This window comes from Musca vetustissima, unplaced genomic scaffold (genome assembly GCF_032173495.1).
Source record: "Musca vetustissima isolate MV318-11 ecotype Yass unplaced genomic scaffold, APGP_CSIRO_Mvet_v1 utg196120, whole genome shotgun sequence".
In the NCBI taxonomy this organism is placed as follows: Eukaryota; Metazoa; Arthropoda; class Insecta; order Diptera; family Muscidae; genus Musca; species Musca vetustissima.
In genome coordinates, this window is record NW_026880023.1 from 1 (window position 1) to 26,049 (window position 26,049).

Below are 26,049 nucleotides of genomic sequence, written 5' to 3' on the forward strand. Positions count from 1 at the left end.
CACCAAAACGCATTGCCGCATCCCAATTCGTGGCCGTCGATATACTACTCTGTTTCAATCGGGTATAAATCATGCGTGCTCTTTTCAAAGCTTCATACCATTTTTGCGCTTCCGAACATTGCAATGTGAAGGCATTCACTGCCACTTGGAATTCATTTAGATAAACACAACTTAAAATATTATTGGAATGTTGTACAATTAGGCGATCTGTTAGATAGGGTTGTCGTATCACCTTCAAGGTACCCAGACCTTTTTTGGCTATCGATTTGCAAACCAATAGCATATCGGTTAGGAGAAAACAATGCACATCGGCTTTGCCGAGATTGTCTTTATATCGATGATCACCCTCCATAAAGAGATGACGTACATGCTGAGAGGCACAGCCTTTCATTGGAGCACACAAATCAAACATTTGACTATACTGCTTGATCATTTTCTCCAGATGTTCGTTGTTGGTGTCCTGCAAGGGAAGCAAATTGAGGTTATGTGGAATTTGTAGGACAAATGGAATTCCAAATACTCACCACCACGTCATATGACTCAATGCGAGCCATAACTCCTTTTAAGCGTTCATTTTCTTGTCGGGTCGTCAAATGGTTGTTAACACTAAATACAAAATTTTCGGTGGTTTGGATCTGGAAAGGATAAAAATCAAGGAGAATTAATGGTAATGTATAATAAATAATTTATTAATAAATTAATGGAAATTAATTATTATTGAATTGTTTACTGAATAAACAATAATAAAAACAATAAGAGTCAAGGGGTCACATGTTCGATTTAAGTCGCTTCAGAATTCGTTATGGCTCCCCTAAAAAATTTCGTCGCATTTCAGGTCAATGGTATGTACACCAACGACTCCATTGCAAATCCGGAGTGTTGTACGGGGTGTTATATAGACCGATTTTGGAATTATATTGTTTTTATTTATTTTCTTTTATTCGTCCATCAAGTTGCCTTATAAAATTGTTGCATACTTTTAGGCGCCAACTTCAGAATTCATTTAAATGGTGCACCAAAGAGGCTATGCCTATCCAATCGTCACAAAATTTGGTACACGCTACTGAAATGAGTTAAGGATGATGTGGGCGAAGTACCTCTCCTATAAAGCTTCGTCCGATTTTATGAAAATGCTGCACCAATGGTCCTGTGTTTATCCGATTGGCATGAACTTTTGTACAGGTTGCTGAATAAAGGCTAGAACAATGTGTGCCAAATTTGATATAAATCGCTTCAGATTCGATATATTTCGCCTTTACAAGTTCGTCCGATTTTTGGAAAATGCTGCACCAATGGTCCTGTGTTTATCCGATTGACATAAAATTTTACACAGGATAGGATAATGTGTGTCAAGTTTGGTTGGAATCGGTTCAGATTTCGATATAGCTCCCATGTAAAATTTGTTTCGATTTCAAGAAAAAGGTGCTCCAAAAGACCAACGTTAGGACGAACGACATGCATTTTTGCATATGTCACTGAATTAAGTCTATGAAACTGTATATTAAATTTTATTAAAATCGGTTCAGATTTCGATATTACTCCCATATAAAAATTCGTCCGATTTCAAGAAATAGGTGCTCCAACGGACAAATGTTCGGCCGATCGACACGAAATTTGGCATATACCACCGAATTAAGCCTAGGAAACTGTATATTGCATTTTATTAAAATTAGATAAGATTTCGATATAGTTCCCATATAAAATTTCGTCCGATTTCAAGAAATAGGTGCTCCAAAGGCCCAATGTTCGGCAGAACGACACGAAATTTTGAATATGTCACTGAATTTATTCTACGACACTGTATGTTAAATTTTATTGAAATCGCTTCAGATTTCGATATTACTCCCATATAAAAATTTGTCCGATTTCAAGAAATAGGTGCCCAAAGGATCAAAGTTCGGCCGATTGTCATGAAATTTGGTATAGGTCCCAGAATTAAATCTAGGAAGACGTATGTCAAGTTTGATTGAAATCGGTTCAGATTTCGATATTGGTCCCATTTAAAATTTCACCCGATTTCAAGAAATAGGGGCCTCAAAGGACCAAAATTTTGGCCGATTGGCATGAAATACTGTCGAAAGACGTATGCCAAGTTTGATTGAAATCGGGTAAGATTTCGATATATCTCCCCTTATAACTTTCGTCAGATTTTAAGAAAAAAGGTGCTTCAAGGGCCCAATGTTCGGCCGAACGACATGAAATTTTGCATATGCCACTAAATGAAGTCAATGTGTGTTAATTTTTTTAGAAATCGTTTCAAATTTAGATATAGCCACCATCATAATTTTCTTCCGATTTCAAGAAAAAGGTGCACCAAAGAGCCAAAGTACGGCCAATTGGCAAAAAATTTCTGAATTAGTTCTAGGTTGACGTGTGCCAAGTTTGATTGAAGTCGGTTCAGATTTCGATATAGTTCGCCGTATAATTTTCATCAGATTTTATGTAAATGAGGCTCTACGTCTATCCGATCGATGCGAAATTTTGCAGAGGCAAGCGAATGTAGCTTGGGAATACATGTGTCAGGTTTCATTGAAAACAGTTCAGATTGAAATATATGTAATATGAACTTGGTGCATACTTTTAGGAGCCAAAAATAAAGGGGACCTCAATTCACGGTTTCATAGTGGGACTTTACGTCAGTTTGATCTACACGAAATTTGGTATAGGCCATCGAGTCAAGAATAACGAATTTCTGGAATCTATTCATGTTTACAGATATACTATCAAAACTTGGAGCATATTTTTAGGCAATAAATGAAGGAAAACCTCTATTTAAAAACTGATCAGCTGTTAAATTCATTTTGTTCCTATTTCAGGATTATTTCCTTGGCTACTTACCATCATTTCTAAAGCCTCAATTTCTTCGATGTCTGTCATATGTTTCTTAATAGCCGTCAGTAATAAACTGTACTTTGTCAAACGTTGCATGGGGCGCACCAAAATATCGGCTAAACGTAAACGATTACACATTTTCTGGGCCTCACACCATGCCAGATAGGAGGTGAACAGCGAATTGGTACGATTCAATTCTTTGCAATAGAACTGACAGGTACTCTGTTCGGCACAATATTTTTTGTACGGAGCAAAAAGATTGGCAAACGCAATAAAACCCGATTGAAAGAATCCAATCCTCAATGGTTCTCGGGTTTGTACGCTATGCGCCACCATTGGATACAAATAGAGAGTCCAGAATTTCAAATTCGCCTCACAAATATCACGGATATTTGCGAACAGGCGATGTTGATCGACTTCCTTGAGGAGGCCCTCCTCTTGCACGGATTCCAGACAGGCCAGGAAGAGCTAGAAAAAAGAATTTTAATTTGGAAAATGCTCAGGTTTATATTAGTGGTTAGCTGGATCTTCTTACATCTGTCACCGTCTGCAGGCAGTGGATATAATCCACCTCCGTTGTCACCAATTCCCATATGGCAGTCTGTATTCTCATCTCGGCATCATTCATAGAACTACATTCCACAAAGTCGGTCCATGATTTATGCATTTTATCCAAATACTCAATGGCATTATCCAAATCGGGATGATCAAAATTCAGCGTGGCAGGAGTTCTCTGGGGTACACCATTCTTCGAATAACTATTCAGCAGTTCACATAATTGACTTTGTTGCGGATTCTTGACAGCAAATAGACTAGACCATCGCTGTTTGGGTTGTTTTTGGCCGGTCATATTTATTTCGGATGATTCATCCGTAGAGGCGGAAGACAAGAGGCGGGGTGGTCGGGCACGGGAGTTCTAAAGGAAATGGAGAATGAAAAAATTAAAATTTGTAGTTTAGATATCTTCGAGAGCATAACTTACAAATGAGGCTGCTTTTGTCAGGATCTTCCTCGAACTATCCTTGTCATTGACAAACAAATGATGGCCAGCTAAGTTTTCCACTTCCGTATTTTCATCCAGTGAAGTTTGTAAGGGTGAAGATCCTGAGGAGAAAATATTTTTTATTCTCTTTAATTTTCGGATTGGTTTTGACTACATACCTGCTTCCAAAAATGCTGAGGTCTGATTATTGTCATAACTGTCGGTTATTGTTAATTGGCTAAAACTTAAATTACGTTTTCTTAAAGCTTGACTTAAAGCATTTCTATAAAAAATCGGACGAGAAGAAAAATGGGAAATCAGTAGGGCACTAAAATTAAAAGAGGGAGATATACTTACGCCAGAGTAACTCCTTTGGTGGCAGGGAAAAATTCCTCATCTTGACAGCCGGATTCATTACAAAAACTAACACAAAAATATTCGGAACTAGAAACCTGTAAAAAACATTAAAAAAATGGGATATGAGAATAAAAATGAGAACAAATATTGAAAGGGAAAAATAAATAATTCTAAATTATATTTTTAATACCAAAATTTATAAAATATCCCATAAATAAATTCAATATTCCAGTATAAGAATTACAAATTCAATACTTCTACTCCAAAATACCCTTTGAATGAAGAAAATTGATTGAAAATTAAAAAAATTAGAAGCAAATCATTTCAAATCGGCAAAAATAAAAATCTATTAAAAATATTCATACGCAACAGGATCCAAAAAATTAATAGTCAAATTTATATATTATCCAACATTTATATAATAATTTTCATTAATAAAATTAAAAATTCAATAATTCCCGAACAAAATACCCTTTGAATCAAGAAAATCCATTGAAAATCAAACAAGTTAGAAGCAAATCATTTCAAATCGCCACAAATAAAAATCTATTAAAAATAATCATACGCAACCGGGTCCACAAGTTAATACAAATTATTATTAGTCATACGTTGCGGGGTACCACAAATGAAAATATTTTATTAATAGGCATACTGGGTCCAAAATAAATTTAAAATCAGAAAACAATCGAAAAACTATATTTTGGGATTGTTTCAAGGTCATTTGCTTTGCGGTCCAATTTTTCCGAAAATAAGCGGTCAGAGGTGGGTGATGTTAGAGAAAATAATGTTCTCCATAAAATGTCAATACAATTCGCTGAATACAAGAAGTCGGTATATATCATATTTATCAGTTAAAAATCGGAAATAAATTGCCTACAAAAAGAACACAAAAATGTTGGTTTATTTGTAGACTTGTTTTTATTTGAGGCCGAATTAATCCTCTAAGAAGTCGTCTGAGCGGTATGATCTTAAAGAAAAAAATATTCTCCATAAAATTTTATGGGAAATTCTCAAACCAAAAAAAATCGCTATGTCTACTAGGTAACTGTAAAAAATCGGCAATAAATGCCTACGCATATCAAGATAATTTTTTGGGTATAATTTCAAAGTCTTTCGATTAGGACCCAATTTTTCCAAAAATATAAAGTCGGAGACGCTTGATGTTAAAGGGAAAAATATTCTACAGGAAATTTCACTATAAGTCACCCAACACAAGAAGTTCGTATGACCAATCTGTATCGGTAAAAATCGATACCGATTAGACACCCAAAAGATAACCTTTTTGAGGATAATTTTGAGAAACTTTGTTTGGGGCCGATTTCTTCCCTAAAAGTTAGTTTTAGCAAGTTAATGTTAAAGAAGAAAATATTCTCCATTAAATTTCTCTATAAGTCACGGAACATGAGAAGTCACTATGTCTTCTAGGTACCAGTAAAAATCGGAAAGAAATAGCTACGAAAAATATAATATTTTAGATGATTTTGAGTCTACTTGGTTTGGGGCCAAACATTTATATATTATCTAAATAATAAATAAAATTTATTTATAGAAATTAAAAAGTCAATATTTCTTGAACAAAATACCTTTTGAATGAAGAAAATCGATTGGCAATTAAAAAAGTTAGAAGCAAATCATTTCAAATCGACAAAAATAAAAATCTATTCAAAACAATCATACGCAACTAGGGCCACAAATTGGAAAAAATATTATTTGTCAAATTTGTCCCCTAAGAAGTTGTTTAATCGTTAAGATCCTAAAGAACAAAATATTCTCCATAGAATTTCATGAGAAATCTCCAAACACAAGAAATCGCTATGTCTACTAGGTACCTGTGAAAATCGGAAAGAAATACCTACGTAAATCGAAATATTTTTTTTTTGGCATAATTTCAAAGTCTTTCGATTAGGACCCAATTTTTTCCAAAAATATATAGTCGAATATGCTTGATGTTAAAGGGGAAAATATTCTCCAGGAAATTTCACTATAAGTCATCCAACAAAAGAAGTTCGTATGACTACTCGGTATCCGTAAAAAATCGGAAAAAAATGGATAGGCAAAAGATAACATTTTGGGGGATAATTTTGAGAAACTTTGTTTTCGGCCGATTTCTTCCATAAATCCCGATTTTGGCATGTTGATGTTAAAGGGGAAAATATTCTCCACTAAATTTCACTATAAGTCACGGGACACAAGAAATCGATCTCTCTTGTAGGTATAATAAATCAGAATGATATAATAAATCGGAATGAAAAATCTACATAAAATGTAAAATAGATTTTTGGAATAAATTTGAGATACTGTGATTTGAGGCCAAATTTTTCCCTTAAAACTCATTTAAGCGAGATGATATTAAAGGAACAAAATTTCGCTATAAGTTACCGAACATTTTTCAACCTATACCATTCGGTATTGGTTGAAAATAGGAAAGAAAATAGTTACGCAAAAAATTGTTTTTTGAATAAATTTGAGACTCTTCGATTCCCATAAAAAGTGGTTTAAGCCGATTGAGACTAAAGTAGAAAATATTCTCAATCGAATTTCACTAGAGGAATTTCACGAAGGTCACCAAAATCGATATGTACTCTAGATATCGGTGAAAAATCGAAAAGAAATGCATACACAAAAGATAACCGATTTGATGGTATAAATTTGAGATTTTTGTGTTTCAGACCGAATTCTTCCCCTAAAAAGCAGTTTTAGCGGGACATTGCTAAGGGAAAAAATATTCATCAAATTTCACTATATGTTACCGAACACATAAAATCGGTAACTCTACTAAGTAATCGGAAAAATTGCAAACGCAAAAGATAACAATTTTTTTGGAATAAATTTGAAATTTTTCGATTTGGAGTCGAAGTTTCGCCCTAAAACGTGATTTAAGTGGGATGATACTAAAGGAAAAAGTATTCTCCATCAAATTTCACTATATGTCACCGAACACAAGAAATCGGTATCCCTACTAGGTATACCTAAAAAATCTGAGAAATTGCACATGAAAAAAATAGTTTTTTTTTGGTATAATTTTGAGATTTTTCGATTTGAGGCCGAATTTTTCCCCTAAGAAGTGGTTTTAACGGAATGTTGTTAATGGGAATAATATTCTCCATCAAATTTCACTATAAATCACCGAACGCAAGAAATCGGTATACCTACTAGATATCAGTGAAAAATCGGAAAAATTCCTACGCAAAAGATAACATTTTTTTTGGAATAAATTTGAGATGTTTCGATTTTGGGGTCGAATTTTCCCCCTAAAACGTGATTTAAGCGGGATCATAATAAAGTAAAAATATTCTCCATCGAAATTCACTATAAGTTCCCAAACTCAAGAAATCAGTATACCTACTAGATATAGGTAAAAAATCGGAAAAATTGCAAACGCAAAAGATAAAAATTTTTCTGAAAAAAATTGAGATTTTTCCATTCGGGGCCGAATTTTTCCCCTAAGAAGTGCTTTTAACGGGATGTTGTTAAAGAAAATAATATTCCCCATAAAATTTCACTATAAGATACCGAACACATAAAATCGTTATCCCTACTAGGTAACGGTAAAAAATGGGAAAAATTGCAAACGCAAAAGACAAAAATTTTGTTGGTATAATTTTGAGATTTTTCGATTTGGGGCCAAGAAATTTCCCTAAAAAGTGGTTTATGCGGGATGATACTGAAGGAAAAAGTATTCTCCATCAAATTTCACTATAAGTCCCCAAACACAAGAAATCGGTATACCTACTAGGTATAGGTAAAAAACCGAAAAAATTGCATTCGCAAAAGATACAATTTTTTTGGAATAAATTTGAGATTTTTCTATTTGGGGCCAAGTTTTTCCCCTAAAACGTGATTTAAGCGGCATGACGACTAAAGGAAAAAATATTCTCCATCAAATATCACTAACAGTCTCCAAACACAAGAAATCGATATACCTACTAGATATCGATAAAAAACGGAAAGAAATAGATACGCAAAAGACAATTTTTTTTGATAATTTCAGACTCTTACGCGTAGGTCCCAATTTCTCCCTAAAATAAATGACTGGAATCGTTTTTCTATTGTAGTATTAATTAATATTACTAATACGCTCTATGTTACCCCAAATAAAATTAATTATACGCAACATTATCCCTAGATAATATCAATTATACGCACAATTGGTCATTTGGCAATTCTCTTTAATTTTTTCTTCCTATTTTTTAAATTTTGTTCTCTTGAACTCCAACCAATGAAAGATATTAAATTTCACTTACTTAATTTTATAAATATAGGTCAAGGATATTGTTATCCTTCGTACAGGATAAGAAAAAAAACTAACCCTTATTAACCCTAAAAGACCATTATCTTCAAGAAACGTGGCTGCTAAGCAAAAACGTATTTTCGAAGAGATAGCTGACTGGTCATTATAATGAAATTATGCGCTTTTACACTTTACAATCTGAGGAGCGCAAGAAGAAGAAGAGAGGACAGAGCAGGCGAAAAGGAGATTCCCATTTACAAAGAAGTGTCCATTACCCTCTTTATGCCACAATAATCTTTTGTAGTGAAATGTGAAGAAGAATAAAAAGACAAACGTGTCTTCGTAACCTCGAGGTTTTTGAAAAATCCCCCTCCGGCAAATAAAAATATGGAAAGGGTGGCAGGTCCGAAGCATAACTTCTGGCCTCAAGGATGAATTGCTGTTTGTCTTTTAGATTAACTATGAAGGTTGAACTTTAAAGAAATGTATCAAACAAATGTAGAAATGCTTGGGAAAACGCAAAACAACAACCCATCGACGACCGCCTGGGGGCAGGCAGGATGTATCACACAGTCGCATAGTCTCCGGTGATGGCGATGACAACAACGTTAACTCATAAAATTAATGCAAAGGAAATTGTGTTAAAGTACTCTCTCATTCATTTCACTTTCAGATTCAGATTTGTTTCAGCATTTCGCATGGAAAGCACTTGTTGGTTATTTTATTTCTTTTTCTGTTTTTTTTCTTCTTCTTGTTGTTGCTATCTCCTTCCCCTTTGTGGGTTATCCTTTTTTCTGTGCGACGAAAGTCATTCGTTGTTGATCTTTGGTTTAGGGGGATTTTTGATTTAACTTTAAATCCATGCTGTTTGTGTACGATTCCTTTGATTGTGGGGTGGATAATGACTTGGGTTACTATTTTATGATTTAAAAGAAAAAATTATGAAAAATGAATGGTAGAGAGCTCAACAGCAAATTACTATGGGTTGAGTATACTTAATATTATTTAATAAATATTAAGCATACGCCATGGTGAGCGGTGATTTAAATTAATATTAGTTATACGCCACTAGGGGGTATAATACAAATTAATTACATTAACGTTTTTTGAGAGTGAAATTTTAGTGGTATTTCGAAATTTTAGCGGTTTCTTTTGTTCGGTGACTTATTGTGAAATTTGATATAGAATATTTTTCTCAGTGATACCAACTCTCTATAGTCAAGAATTAGGCGAGATATTGGCCCCTGTTCAAAAAAAAAAAAAAAAAAAAATCCTAAAAAAAACAAGATGAAAGAAACTGTTATTATACCCAAATTCCAAGCGATTTTCACTTATATAAAATATAGCTACCGATTTCTTTTGTTCGGTGACTTATAGTGAAATTTGGTGAGGAATATTTTTTCCCTTGACACCAATATCCTAAACTTGGGAACAGTGGGTTAGATTGGCCCATTTTGAAAAATATCAATTTTACTTCTTGAAAATATTAATTAATATTTTGTAAATTATTCGAAATAATTTATTCGGGATATATGTCAGAGATATCAGTTTCATTTGTTTGGGGACCTATGGTGAAATTTTGTGCAAAATATTTTTTCCATTGACTCCAGTCCGCTAAAATGAAGGTTTGTGGGTAAAATGGGCTCCGAATGAAAGGTATCTCAAAATTTAGAGAAAATCTAAAGTTGTTTATCGATAACAAACTTTAATCTTATATTGCATTAATATAATTTATATATTCCGATTTTTTGGTTCGGTGACCTATAGTGACATTTGATGGGAAATATTTTTTTCGTTTGATGTCAAAGTCCTAAACCTAGACATAGAGAGTCAGATTGACGTATTCTGAAAAGCATTCAAAAATTTTCCAAGAAAATACTAATTAACAATTTGTACATTATTCGACATATTTTTTCCGATTATATGTTATAGGTACATATTTCATTTGTTGGGGAACCTATAGTGAAATTTGGTGCAGAATATATTTTCCATTGATACCACCCCGCTAAAATGAAGAATTGATGGTGAAATAGGCTCTAAACAAAAGTTATATCAAAAATAAAAGATTTTTTTTTTTTTATATAATGAAATTTAAACTGAGATTTCATAAATATATATTATATATTCCGATTTCTTTGGTTCGGTGACCTATAGTGACATTTGATAGAGAATATTATTTCCTTTGATAAGAAAGGCCTAAACTTAGGAACAGTGGTTTAGAGGGGCCCATTTTAAAAATTATCAATTTTTCTCATAGATAATATTAATTATTAATTTGTACATTATTTGATATACATTTTTCAGGATATATATTATATCTACCCATTTCGCACTTGGTGAATACTTATAGTGAAATTAGGCGCAGAATATTTTTTCCATTGACACTACCCCGTTAAATTGAAGGATTGTGGGTATAATGAGCTCCGAATGAAAGGTATCTCAAAATTAAGACAATTATTAATTTGTTTATAGTTAACAAACTTTAATCTCATATTTCATTAACATATATTATATATACCGATTTCTTTTGTTCGGAGACCCATAGTGAAATTTGATGCAAAATATTTTTCTCTTTGTTAACAAAGGCCTAAACCTAGAAACAGTGGGTCAGAGTGGCCTAATTTGAAAAGCATCTCAATTTTTCCAAAAAATTAATTCTAATTATTAATTTCTGCCATATTCGACATAATTTTTCCCGCATATATATGACATCTACCGATTTCGTTTGTTTGGGAACCTATAGTGAAATTTGGTGCAGAATATATTTCCCATTGACACCACCCCGCTAAAATGGAGGATTGTGGGGAAAATTAGTTCAAAATCGAATGTGTCTCAAAATAAAAAGAATTGTGTATTTTTATAGAAACCTAACTTTCGACATAATTTTTCCCGAATATATATGTCAACTACCGATTTCGTTTGTTTAGGAACCTATATTGATATTTTGTGCAGAATGTTTTTTTCATTGACACCATCCCGCAAAAATAGAGGATTGTGGGGAAAATGAGTTCAAAATCAAATGTGTCTCAAAATAAAAAGCATTATGATTTTTTTATAGAAAACAAATTTTAATCTGATATTTCCCCGAAATATATTATATATTCCGATTTCTTTTGTTCGGAGATCTATAGTGAAATTTTATGAAGATTATTTTATCCTTTAACATTAACACCATAAAATCAAGGATTGCTAAAGAAAACGGCAACATTTAAAAAGTCTATATACTAATATGGGTTGCGTATTATTAATATTATGAATTATACGCCACATGAATTAATATTAATCATACGTCACATGGGCTTTTAAAAATTGTTCTTGATTTTCTGGTTCTGATTTTTCTTCCATTTTCAACTAATAAACTTAAAAAGTAAACTTTAAAAATAAAATAAAAATTTCTTATTTTAATTTCAATAATAGTTGCATCATTATTTTCATAGGTATCATATATACCAATATCAGTTTGTTGGGGACCTATAGTGAACTTTTATGCAGAATATTTTTCCCTTTAACATCACACACCTAAAGGGATGGATTGTGGATTGAAAGGCCTTCGCATGAATTTACTATGATAATTGAATAACATTTTTATATATCAAACTTTAAGCTGATATTTATTGGATATATATTATATCTGCCGATTTCATTTGTTCGAAGACCTATAGTGAAATTTAATGGAGAATTATTTTCTCCTTTAACATAAACCCCATAAAATCGAAAATTCCTACGAAAAATTGCCTCTATAAAAGGTCTAAATATTCATATGGGAGCGTATAATCAATAATGTAAATTATACGCTCCATACTCTAAAGTTTAAACTGATATTTCATTGATATATACCGATTTCGTTTGTTAGGAGACCCATAGTGAAATTTGATGGAGAATATTTTTTCCTTTAATATCAACTCCAAAAAATCAATAATATCTGCAGAAAACGGCCTATTTAAAATGTTAATATATTACTATGGGTGCGTATAATTAATAATGTGAATTATACGCTACCTAAATTAATATTAATAATACGCCACCTGATCATATAGAACATTTAAAAAAATACAAAATTAAATAAATCCTAAAATTATTTTTAAATCCGTACACTCTTCTTTTTCCTTTAAACATATCTACCTCAGCTTAGTTTACAGCTTACATAGTGTACTGCAAATCTGCCTTGTTGTTATTACAACTCTATCAAATATTTACATACACTGCTTTACATACCTATGTACATATCTATTGGTATTTGATTAAGTTTCTTTACTTTATTTCTAGGAATTTAAAAATAACAAAAAAAACTTAGCAAAATAACAAAAATCGATACAAATGTTTAAATGCATATAAAAAGATTGGGAAAGTAAGAGGAGAGAATAAAAAAACACGAATCCTTGAAAAGAAATCCCTTTACAGGAATGAAATTACAAGAAATGAAAAAAGAAAAATAAAATGATTTCGTTTTTTTCTTTCTTTTCTATTTCTTCATTCACTTTCTCATTATTACAATGATAAGAAGGAAGAAAATGAAACTAAGTTTTTTGTTACATTTTTTTGAAGGTCACGAAGAAACTGTTTAAAGTTTCATTTTTGTTGGCACGTTTTTTCGATGCTCCGTTTTTTCGGTGATTTGCTTTAGCTATGTAGTAAAAAAGTATATTTTTCCTGAGCATTTTATTTTTTTTTATTTCGATTTTATTGTCTTACTACCATTCCAATTGACAATTGCCACTTGGGATGCTATAAAAATTGCAGTGATAATTTTTTTAGTTTTCAGTAAACTAAGGTGTGAGGAGAGGGAATAAAGAAAAATACTTTGGGACTATTGGAAGCATAAAACAGAGGGATTGGCAGGGAGGAAGATTACAAATTGTGAGGTGTTTCAAAAAATATTAGTTATAAAAAATAAAAACAATAACAATTAAATTTAAATAATAGGCAAATTATTAAAAAATATATATAACTGAAATATAAGGAAATCGAGTAAAATAAAACAATTTAAATACAATTCTACTTAAAAAATACTTCAACGTATGATTAATATTAATACAAAAATCATGGGAGCGTATAATTATTATTAATAACATTTGTACAGTGGAGCGTATGATTACTGAGATCACTATGCAAATGCAGAATTCATTAGTAGCAAATACATTGTAGAATTTCGTTAATAAATATCGTATGTACGGAAATCTTTTGTTCGTGGACCTATAGTGAAATTTTATGGAGAATATTTTTCTCTTTAATATCATTCAACAAAAATGAACCCTTGTATGAAAAATTACCTAAATTTGAAACTAATATAAAAATTGTGAAAAGCGTTAATATTTCAATATACAGTCAAATTTTATAGTGATATTTCGTTTATATATATTATATATACCGATTTCTTTTGTGTGGGGACCTATAGTGAAATTTGATGGAGAATATTTTTTTCTTTAACATTGATCACCTAAAATGAAGTTTTGTGGGTAAAATGAGCTCAGTATGAATCTTACATTAAAATAAAGACAATTATGACTATTTTTTATGTATAGTCCAATTATAAGCTGATATTTCATTGATATATATCATAAATACCGATTTCTTTTGTTCGGGGACCTCTAATAAAATTTAATGGATAATAATTTTTGCTTTAATATCAATCCGCTAAAATAAAGTCTTGGGGCTAAAATGGAGTCATTAACAAATTGATATTAAAATTATAAAAATTATTAGTTCTTTGAAGTCAAGGTTTAAACGGCAATTTCTTTGGTATATATTATATCTACCGATTTCTTTTGTTCGAGGACCTATAATGAAATTTGATGCAGAATATATTTTCCATTAACATCGATCTCCTAAAATGAAGTTTTGTGGCTAAAATGAGCTCAGTATGGAACGAACTTTGAAATAAAGACAATTATGAATATTTTATGCATAGCTCAATTTTAACCTGCTGTTTCGTTGATATATATCATATATAGCGATTTCATTTGTTCGAGGACCTATAGTGAAATCTGATGCAGAATATATTTTCCATTAACATCGATCCCCTAAAATGAAGTATTGTGGGTAAAATGAGCTGAGGATGAAACGAACATTGAAATAAAGACAATTATGAATATTTCTTATGCATAGCCCAATTTTAACCTGCTGTTTCGTTGATATATATCATTTATAGCGATTTCATTTGTTCGGGGACCTATCATGAATTTTGGTGGAGAATATTTTTTCCGTTAACATCGATCTCCTAAAATGAAGTATTGTGGGTAAAATAAGCTCAGTATGAAACGAACATTGAAATAAAGACAATTATGAATATTTTATGCATAGCCCAATTTTAATCTGCTGTTTCGTTGATATATATCTTATATAGCGATTTCATTTGTTCGGGTACCTATCATGAATTTTGGTGGAGAATATTTTTTCTGTTAACATCGGTCACCTAAAATGAAGTTTTGTGGGTAAAATGGGCTCAGTATGAAACTTACATTAAATTAAAGACAATTATGAATATTTTATATATATCCCAATTTTAACCTGATATTTCGTTGATATATACTATATAGACAGATTTATTTTATTAGGAGACCTATAGTGAAATTTTATGCAGAATATTTTTTCTTTTAATATCGTTCCCCTAAAATGAAGTTTTGAGGGTAAAATGGGCTCAATATGAAACTTACATTAAAATATGAATATTTTTTTATATATCCCAATTTTAATCTGTTATTACGTTGATATATATCATATATAGCGATTTCTTTTGTTCGGGGACTTACAATGGAATTTGATGAGGAATATTTTTTCTTTTCCTATCGCCCCCATAAAATGAAGTTTTGGGGGTAAAATGGGTTAAATTTCATGGATAATATTTTTTCTTTTAACATTGGCCACCTAATATGAAAATTTGAGGGTAAAATGGGCTCAGTATGAACCTTACATTAAAATAAAGACAATTATGAATATTTTATGTATAGCCCAATTTTAACCTGAAATATCATTGATATATATCATATATAGCGATTACATTTGTTCAGAGGCCCATAGTGAAATTTGACGAAGAATTCTCATTGATACCACTGTTCTAAATCTGGAAACAATGGTTCAAAATGGCACAATTTAAAATATATCAATATTTCTAATATAAAAATATCTAAGAATGTAATTATTTGGGAAGTTTTAAATGTCATAAATTGTATTGATATCAGTAAATATACTCAAGCGTATGATAAATATTAATAGGATGGATTCCTTGGGAGCGTATGATACATATTAATAGGATGAATTCCTTGAGAGCGTATAATTAATACTAATTTCAGGTGTAAATGAAAGGGGGAGCGTATGATTGTTGATATGAAAACATCGCAATTAAGTATTCACCTCATGGCCTTTTTAAATGAACAAGTAATAAAAATTAAGTTAATTGAGGAGACAGTTTTCACTTTCAGAGAAACAACAACAAGAAAATGACAACATATTATGAATTACAAAATATATATATATATATATATATATATATTTTTCATTGTATCGAAAATTTATAAATTGTTGTAATCTGTAGCCATTTTAAGAAGAAATTTTTTGTCATTGATTTTTCTTACAATCATTTGCCAGCTGTGATCTTGATATAATAATACGAGTACCACAATTAATATTAATCATACGCCATCATTTGATTTCTATTGTAATGCATGTCACGTTTTGTCTGGCAATAATGTGGCTGGCAATAGAAATTCTATTTATTTATTTCTATTTTATTTTATTATTGCGTTCCATTCGGTAACCGATACCAATAGTAGACAGGTATTATTATCATTATTTATTCTGGCATGGCAGGTGCGGAGAGGCTATGGGTTGACAATAAGTGTGTGAATATAATAAATTATAGAAAATACGAAATTTGGGCATAAACAACTATTCGGTATAAGTTTCGAAAATGGGGTTCAATGAATTTAACTTTACGATAGTTGTAGGAAAAATGAAACTAGTTTAAACATTTCAAAATATATAAAATTTTGTTCATATATCTTAATTTATACTATGATTTCATTGGTATATATTATATACCGATTTCTGTTATTCCGAGACCCATAGTGACATTTGACATAGAATATTTTTTCCATTTACAACAATCGACTAAAATGAATAATTCGCGAAGAAAATGCTCTCAATAGAAAGGTTTAAATATAGTATATGGGGAGCGTATGATTAATTTTGTGAATTATACGCCCACATGAATTAAAATTAGTCATACGCCACCCAAGAGTATGACTATTTCTGGGATTTTTTTTATCGAATATTGAAATTTAAAAATAGAAATTTAAACAAAAAATTTTAGACCCTATAAGAAAAATTTATATAAAAAACCTAAAATGTAAATTTTTTAAATTTCAAAATTTTGTTGATATATATTATTTGTACCGATATATATTTGTCGGGGACCTCTAGTCAAATTTTGTGTAGAATATTTTTTCCTTTAACACCGAACCCCTGAAACAAGGTATTGCTGCTAAAATATGCTCGGCATGAAACTAATATTAAAATTGAGGAATTTTATATATAGCCGATTTTGAAGCTTATATTCTGCATGATTATATCATGTATATCGATTGCATTTGTTCGTGGACCCATAGTGAAATTTTATGTAGAATATTTTTTCCTTTAATACTTAGCCGATAAAATTAAGTCTTGCGGCCGAAATGAGCTCATTATGAACGTAATATTAAATTTAGGAAAATTGCCAATATTTTATGTAAAACCCAATTTTGATGTGATATTCCGCATATAAATATAATATTTATCGATTTGTTTTGTTCAGGGACCTCTAGTGAAATTCGGTGTAGATTATATTTTTCTCTAACACTATGCCCCAAAAATTAAGTATTAAGGCTGAAATGAGCTCATTATGAAAATTGCCAATATTTTATATAAAACCCGAGTTTAAGCTGAAATTCCACAAATATATATCATATATACAGATTTCTTTGGTTCGGTGACCTATAGTGAAATTTGATGTAGATTATTTTTCTCTTCAAGACTAAGCCCGTAAAATTAGGCCTTATGGCTGAAATGAGCTCATTATGAACGTAATATTAAATTTAGGAAATTTAATATGTTATACAAAGTCAAGGTTTGAGCTGACATTCCGCACATGTATATCATATTTATCGATTTCTTTTGTTCGGGTACATATAGTGAAATTTGGTATAGATTATTTTTCGCTCTAACACTAAGCCCCTAAAATAAAGTCTTGTGGCTAAAAAGAGATCATTATAAAAGTAACCTTAAAATAAACAAAATTTATTAATTTGTATGTATATGCCAAACTTTAACAGGGCATTTCTTTATATTTTGTATACTTAGAGATTTATTTTGTTCGGTGATCTATAGTGAAATTTAATGGCGAATATTTATTTCATTTACACCAAAGTCCTAAACCTAGAAACAGTGGTTCAAATAGCCCCAATTTCAAAGATCTACAAAATTTTTATTTTTAAAATATCTGCACATGATATTACTTTTTGAGCCCCAAATTTTTATTATATACATTATATCTACCGATTTGCTCTGGTTGGAGGCCTGTAGTGAAATTTGATGTAGAATATTTCCCTCATTAATATCATCCTCCTAAAATTACGTTTTGGCGTTTAAATTAGCTCACTGTGGAATTAACCTCAAAATTAAGAAAAATAATTATTTTTTTACGTATAGTCAGAATATAACTGCGATTTCATCGATATCTATTACATTTTCGGATTTATTGTGTTCGGTGACCTATAGTGAAATTTAATGGCGAATATTTTTTCCCTTGACATCCAAGTCCCAAATCTAGAAACAGTGGTTCAAATATCCATAAATTGAAAGATATATAAGATTTTTAATTTTTAAATATCTGGACATGATATTAATTTTTGGGCGCCAAATTTTTATTACATACATAATATCTACCGATTTGCTTTGGTTGGAGACCCATTGTGAAATTTGATGTATAATATTTTTCCCCTCAATATCATACCCATAAAATAAGGTCTTGTGCGTATAATGAGCTCAGTATGGAATTACTCAAAAAATAAAAAAAGGAAATTTATTATTTTTGTATGGTCAATTCTATATTGGCATTTCTATGATTTCCATTATAGCTACCGATTTCGGTAGTTCGTGGACCCATAGTGAAATTCGATGTAGAATAATTTTCTCATTAACATCACACGTCTAAAATGAAGTATAGTTGAAGAAAATGGCTTTAAGAAAAATATGTTCACAAAATATAGGGAGCGTATAATTAATGACGTCAGTCATACGCCCTAGAATTAAAAGTAGTTATACGCCACCGGGGAAAGCAAATAATTTTGATCGGGGTTCTTCTTAAAAAATCGAATTTTATTATCTCCTCTTCAAATATATTTTAAAGCTATTTAAAGAAAAATTCATTTTCCAAAAAATTTTAGCTGTCTGTCCCATTTGTATCTAAAACATTTTTTATTTCTTTATTTTTTCAAAATCCCCTATTATCCCTTTAAATCACCAAAACGATTTCGGATTAATATGCTTCACATATCCCAGTCAATGTGTGGTGTGCGTGTGTGCGCCTAGATAATTCATAGCACGTTTTGTCTGGCAAATAATATCGAAAGTAGTATATCAAAATATATTGTATTTTTCAAAATTGTAACGCCTTGTGTAGGACCTTAAAAAATATTCTTTAAAAAATCCACGCCTTGTGTAGGACCTTAAAAAATATCTTTTAAAAAATCCACGCCTTGTGTAGGACCTTAAAAAATATCTTTTAAAAAATCCACGCCTTGTGTAGGACCTTAAAAAATATCTTTTAAAAAATCCACGCCTTGTGTAGGACCTTAAAAAATGTCTTTTAAAAAATCCACGCCTTGTGTAGGACCTTAAAAAATATTCTTAAAAAAATCCACGCCTTGTGTAGGACCTTAAAAAATATTCTTTAAAAAATCCACGCCTTGTGTAGGACCTTAAAAAATATTCTTTAAAAAATCCACGCCTTGTGTAGGACCTTAAAAAATATTCTTAAAAAAATCCACGCCTTGTGTAGGACCTTAAAAAATATTCTTTAAAAAATCCACGCCTTGTGTAGGACCTTAAAAAATATTCTTTAAAAAATCCACGCCTTGTGTAGGACCTTAAAAAATATTCTTTAAAAAATCCACGCCTTGTGTAGGACCTTAAAAAATATTCTTTAAAAAATCCACGCCTTGTGTAGGACCTTAAAAAATATTCTTTAAAAAATCCACGCCTTGTGTAGGACCTTAAAAAATATTCTTTAAAAAATCCACGCCTTGTGTAGGACCTTAAAAAATCCACGCCTTCTTTAAAAAATCCACGCCTTGTGTAGGACCTTAAAAAATATTCTTTAAAAAATCCACGCCTTGTGTAGGACCTTAAAAAATATTCTTTAAAAAATCCACGCCTTGTGTAGGACCTTAAAAAATATTCTTAAAAAAATCCACGCCTTGTGTAGGACCTTAAAAAATATTCTTAAAAAATATCTTTTAAAAAATCCACGCCTTGTGTAGGACCTTAAAAAATATCTTTTAAAAAATCCACGCCTTGTGTAGGACCTTAAAAAATATCTTTTAAAAAATCCACGCCTTGTGTAGGACCTTAAAAAATATCTTTTAAAAAATCCACGCCTCTTATAGAGCCCTTAAAAAATATTTTTTTAAAAAATCCACGCCTTGTGTAGGACCTACGCCCCCATTATTTTCTATTAATATTAGTCATACGCTCCCATGCCATTAAAATTGTAAATACCCTTGAAAATCTCTCGCACTTCCCCCTCTAACCACAAAAAAATCCCAAGATTTGTTCATTAACATAAAATATATTTTTCCTTCGCATAGATTTGTTCCGTCTGAGCTACTTCGGAAAGGCAAGCTTTTAGATATATTAAAATAAAAATAAATAAAATATCCATGTAAGACATACGTTAAACAATGCAAAAAATATATATTTTAATGTTTACTTGGAAAAAAGAAAAAAATTCAACTTCTGTTTGTTGTCGTTAATCCGATTTATGCTGTCAACGAAGAGGAAAAAACAACAACAACAGCAGCATGAAAAGCTTTTAAAACATTTTTCTTCAGATTTTTTTTGTAAATCAAGAAAATGTAAAGACAGACAACAACACAGAGATCAGCTAGATAAGAAACTACAACAACAACAAAAATCCGCATTCGAAGAAGCAAGCATAGCTACGAGAAGACATCCAAATCTCGAAGTTTACAACTGGGGGTCTTTGTGTTCTGTTCGAAGCTAAGGCGAAACTAAACACAAGTCTTAAGTGAAAAGTTTAAAGTTCAGTATCTGCCATCAAACAATGTTGATGTTTTCAATTTCGTATCGTGTTTTTTTTATTGAACAAAGAGCAAGTTTATTTTCCTGGCCTATATGGACCCTATCACTTCGAAGCAGAGCTCTCACATTGACAAGGAACTCACGTAGACAAATTATGCTCAAGCAGCAAGTGCTTGATTATCCTTTAACAAAAGCTTTTGTGCTACCCAACTACCTGGCCTTCAAGCAGCTTTACATTTTCCTGAACACATCCTCCTCACCTACCATCTCACACCTCTCTATGTGCCCCGCCTATTGAAACCAGTAATTCTTCAAACATGCTGCTGTTTCTTGTTGTTATTGTAATGCAAAATAAGTGCAAGTGTTGTGCCTTGGGCTGTTTCACAATGTATCACAATTTTAGCCCCGCTACATGCCCCATCTCACCCCCACCCCTCTTCGCAAATGATGCAATTCATTGTCCATCTGTTTCGAGCTACAACAGCTGTAGCTGTGACAGAAATTTTGCCGTGTTTTGGCCCTAGTACTTGGCTGACATCTCTCTCAACTCGTCTCCTCGTTAACCATTCAGCCATAGGCTTCCTCCTTTTTTGCTTGCTGGCTGATAAACCAATGAAGTCAGTCAAGTGGAAATTAAGGAAAGTGTTCACAGATTCCTTAATGGGGGCTAAGTTATGCCGCACCGAACGAAGGAAAATATAAAACAAATGTCCTTAGGCTATATGCAAACAACTACCACTTGTCAAGTATGTTCAGGTGAGGTGATTTTAATTGGGTAAGGATTTTTTGAGGGGTTTTTTTTCTATAAAAAATTAAAGGAGAGAATATTTTGTATAAGGAAAAATATCGATAACAAATTTTTCCAGACCAAAATATCCATAATAATAAATATATTAAACAAAGAATGTTCGATAACAGCATCAATTTAAACGATAACACTATTTTGCAAAGAAAAGTATTTCGATAACAAAGATTTCGAACAAAAAACAATTCCGATAATCAAATTTTTCAAAGACCATTTTTTCGATAACAATGTTTTCTAGAGAGAAAATTGTCGATAACAATGTTTTCGTTATCGATAATAATGTTTTGTATGAATAAAATGTCGGCTAGAAAAAGTTTCTAAGAAAATGTATTTCGATAACAATGTTTTCTAGAGAGAAAATTGTCGATGACAATGTTTTTATGATCGATAATAATGTTTTTTTTTATGAAAAAAATGTCGTCAAGAATTTTTTTCTAGAAAAAAAGTTGTTCGATAACAATGTTTTCTGGAGATAAATTGTCCGATAACAATGTTTTCTTAACCGATATGAAAAAAATCGATAACAAACATTTTCAAAGAAAAATCGTTCGATAACAATATTTTTCTAGAGAGAAAAAATTTCGACAACAATGATTTCATGAACGATAATTAGGTTTTGTATAGGAAACATGTCGATAACAATGTTTCAATGGCCGATAACATTCTTACCTGCAGATATCACATTCAATAGTTAAATTAACTATGGTTTCATGACCGATAATAATGTTTTGTGTGGAAAAAATATCGATAATAAAATTTTCTAAAGAAAAATCGTTTGATAACAACATCGTTCTAGAGAGAAAAAATTCGATAGCAAAGTTATAATGACCGATAATAAGGTTTTGTATGGACACAATGTCGATAACAATGTTTTCTCGCTCGATAACATTATTTTTTGAACAAATCACATTCGATAACACTGTCATCGATATATTACTAAGCCGTTAACAAAGTTTTTTTTTAGAAAAATTTCTATAACAGAGTTTTCTACAGAGAAAAAAATTGATCGATAACAACATTTTCTAAATAAAAAAATCAATAAAGTTTTATTAATCGATGATATTGATGAACAAATGATCGATAAATTCATTCTCTGCTTAAAAATGGTTCGATAACAAGGTTCTATGGTGGGACATTGATCCACAACTTATCTTTCTATATTATTATGAATTATACCGATAACTGAAATTTCCATGAAAACGATGATCGATAACAATATTTCCTTTTGAAAAGTAGATCGATAACAAGGATTTCTGCTGAAAATTGGATCGATAACAACCATTTTTTGTTGAATAGTGGATCGATAGCATGGCATTCTTTTGTAAATACTATCGATAACAAGTTTTTTATTGTAAATAATATCGATAACAAGATTTCCAATAATAACCATTATCGATAACATAGATTTCTGTTGAAAACTAAATCGATAACTATATAGGCTTTTGAAAATTGGATCGATAACAATAGTTCCTATTGAAAAGTGAATTGATAACAATATTTCTTATTAAACATTGAATCGATAAATACATTGTCTCTTGAGAACAGGGTCGATCGGCAATAAAAACAAGGACGATAACAACATTTTATGTTGAAAAGTGAAAAGATAAAAGTGTTTTCAATTGAAATTTGTATCGATAACTCGATTTTCTATCGTAAATTATATCGATTACAACATTTTTAACAAAACCCATTATCGATAACAATGTTTTCTGTTGAAAACTGAATCGATAAGTTTATTTTCTATTCAAAAGTGGATCGATAACAACATTTACTATTCAAACCTTAAACGATAAGTAGAATCTCTATTTAAAAGTGGATTCTCTCAAATAAGTGTGGTTTCTATTCAAAACTTGATCGATAACAACATTTACTATTCAAAACTTAAACGATGAGAAGAATATCTATTGAAAAGTGGATCGATTCTCTCAAAATATGAATCGATAACATGATCTTATGTTGAAAACATAGACGATAAGTAAACCAAACGAATTTTTTTCTATTGAAAATCGAATCGATAACACAGTCGATAGATCGATAATAGGGTTGTCAACAAATTTCATTATCGATAACAATATTTTCTGTTGAAAATTGAACCGATAATAAGGTTTTCTATTTGAAACCATATCGATTATAAGGTTCTGTGCTAAAAACTGAATCGATAAAACGATTTTATGTCGAAAACTGAATCGATAACAAGGTTTTCTATTGCAATATGGGCCGATAACAAGATTTTTAGTGGAAAATATATCGATCTCTATAATTTTGTGTAAAAACCACGAACGATGACTATAAAACTTGATTTGTAAATAAAAATTTGTATAATGAAAAGTTGATCGATAACAAGATGTTCCATTGCAATATGGACCGATAACAAGATTTTTTTAGTATAAAATCGATATAATTTATTTTAAAAAACCATGATCGATTATTATAATTTCTGTTTACAACTTAACAAAGAAGATAATATCGATAACAAATCGAAATTATCTTCGATAACGAAAAAGATAATATCGATAACAAATCGATATTATCTTCGATAACAAAGAAGATAATATCGATAACAACGTTTTTTTATATTATTAATAGTAATATCATCCTTAGAAAAATAATCGATAACAAAGTTTCCAACTAAAAATATTATCGATAACAACGTTTTTATTGTAGAAAATATTATCGACTATGGTAGTATGGAAAACTTGAATTTTTATAGAAAATATTATTGAAAAAATCGTTAATACATTTTTTATCGATAATAAGAATTTTTATCATCCAGCGAAACACTATCGATAACAGTTGTTTCTATTGCAAATATTATCGATAACAATGTATTTTACAGAAAATATTATCGATACAATTTTTTTATTACAGAAAATATTATCGATAACTTTTTTATTACAGAAAATATTATCGACTTTATTATAGAAAATATTATCGATATTAGAGATAAAATATTTGTTCGATAATCGATTATTTGTCCACACAAAATTATCGATAAAAATATTTTCTAGTAATTTTTTTAGCACAATCTTTTGAGATACAATGTATATGGGAATTTTTCATAAAATTTTTTCGATAATTGTTATCGAAATATTTCGATAACTCTCCTAAAGAAAAAATCGATAAAAAATTTTATTTCAAGAAAATAGTCTTTATATCAAAATTACCAACAAAATCGTAAAATTTTGAAAATAAAAGAAAAAACCAACTAAACAAATAGTATTGCCTACCTTGAGGCGTAAGCGAATCGAACCGAAAAACCAAAGCATAACAAAAAGGCGCAAAAAATTACAACACAAGCATATTTGAAGAGATAATGAAAATTGTCACTCGAAGGTAGGTGACTGTTGGTAGGTGTGAGAGTGAGAGTGGGTGGGTGAGAGAATGCAAGAAATGCAAATATGGTTGCACAGAAGATTAATTAAAAAGAAGAAGAAGGAGGAAAGAAAATGAAAGAAAGAAAAATAGAACAGAATTAAAAACCAATGAAAGAACAAGTGCTTAAGTAATAGCTCTGAACAATTGCGGAACCGTGTTCAACCTTGAGGGTTATGTGTCTAAATTCTTTTTTTTTTGGTTTGAAATTTGTTTTTGTTGTTTGTAAGCAAAAAATTAGTCACTCACCTCACTACGAGTGAGTATCGGTTTTTTACGTTGCAAAAATGAGGACTTCTTCTTGTGGCTGGTGGTGGTGGTCGAGGTGCCGACACTGCCGGTGGGTGTTAGACAACCGCCAGCACCATGCGAATACGGATATAGGCTTGAGGTTGACGATATTGAGCCGGAGCCCATTTGGTCCGCCGCCAATGAACCGTGCGACAGTGTCGTAGAGGCAATATTGTCTGCTGCGGCGGAGGTGTGGCTGCTAGGCGGCAAAGGCAATGCTAAAGGTTTGAGCGTATGCTGGGAACTGCTGGATGGTGACGATGATGAAATGGCGCCAATGACATTACTCGTGGAGGACGTGGACGAGACGACAACACCAACATCACTCTGAAATTTATTGGTATGATAATGATGATGAGAGGTGGTGGAGGAGGACATTTGTTGTTGTGGTAGATTGTTCCTGCTACTGCAGGCTGGGGGAACACTGCCTATGTGATAGGAACAAATTCTACTGTTACAGCAGGCAGAGGTCGTGGTGGTGGTGCAGGACGATGACGACAACGACGACGACCCCTCATAGTGGCCATGCTGCAGTGGCTGGGCCTGCTGATGGAGGTGGTGGGGATGATGCAGGTGCGTGTGCGGTTGGTGGTAGGGATGGTGTTGTGTCGAGGTAGGTGAATTCAAATTATTGGGTAATGATTTGGTGGTTGGTTGCTGCTGTGGCGCCTGGGTATAAATGGTGGGTGGGGTGCGCCGTGACGACCGTGTAGCCGAGGCAAAGAATTTCGGATGTAACGAACGTACAGGTGAGAGGGGTCTTGCGGGTGGTGGTTTAACATTACTGCCACCACTTGCATGATACTGTGGCAGTGGTGGTGATAGGGATGAGGGCGAGGATAGTGGATAAGCGGTGGTAAGCGTTGATGTAATGGAGGCTAATGT

The 26,049-nt window shown here is 31.6% G+C and overlaps 1 protein-coding gene across 1 annotated transcript; it reads right to left on the reverse strand.

Annotated features, from left to right (window-relative positions):
* Window positions 1-16: 16 nt before the first annotated feature.
* Window positions 17-26,049, reverse strand: LOC133325301 (mucin-3B-like; the record flags this gene model as incomplete). The annotated part of the gene is made up of 8 exons (XM_061534088.1): window positions 17-460; window positions 525-635; window positions 2,839-3,300; window positions 3,368-3,748; window positions 3,815-3,936; window positions 3,994-4,097; window positions 4,172-4,266; window positions 25,123-26,049. Coding segments are annotated over 8 exons (2,646 nt in total), but the record flags the coding sequence as incomplete, so codon positions are not given.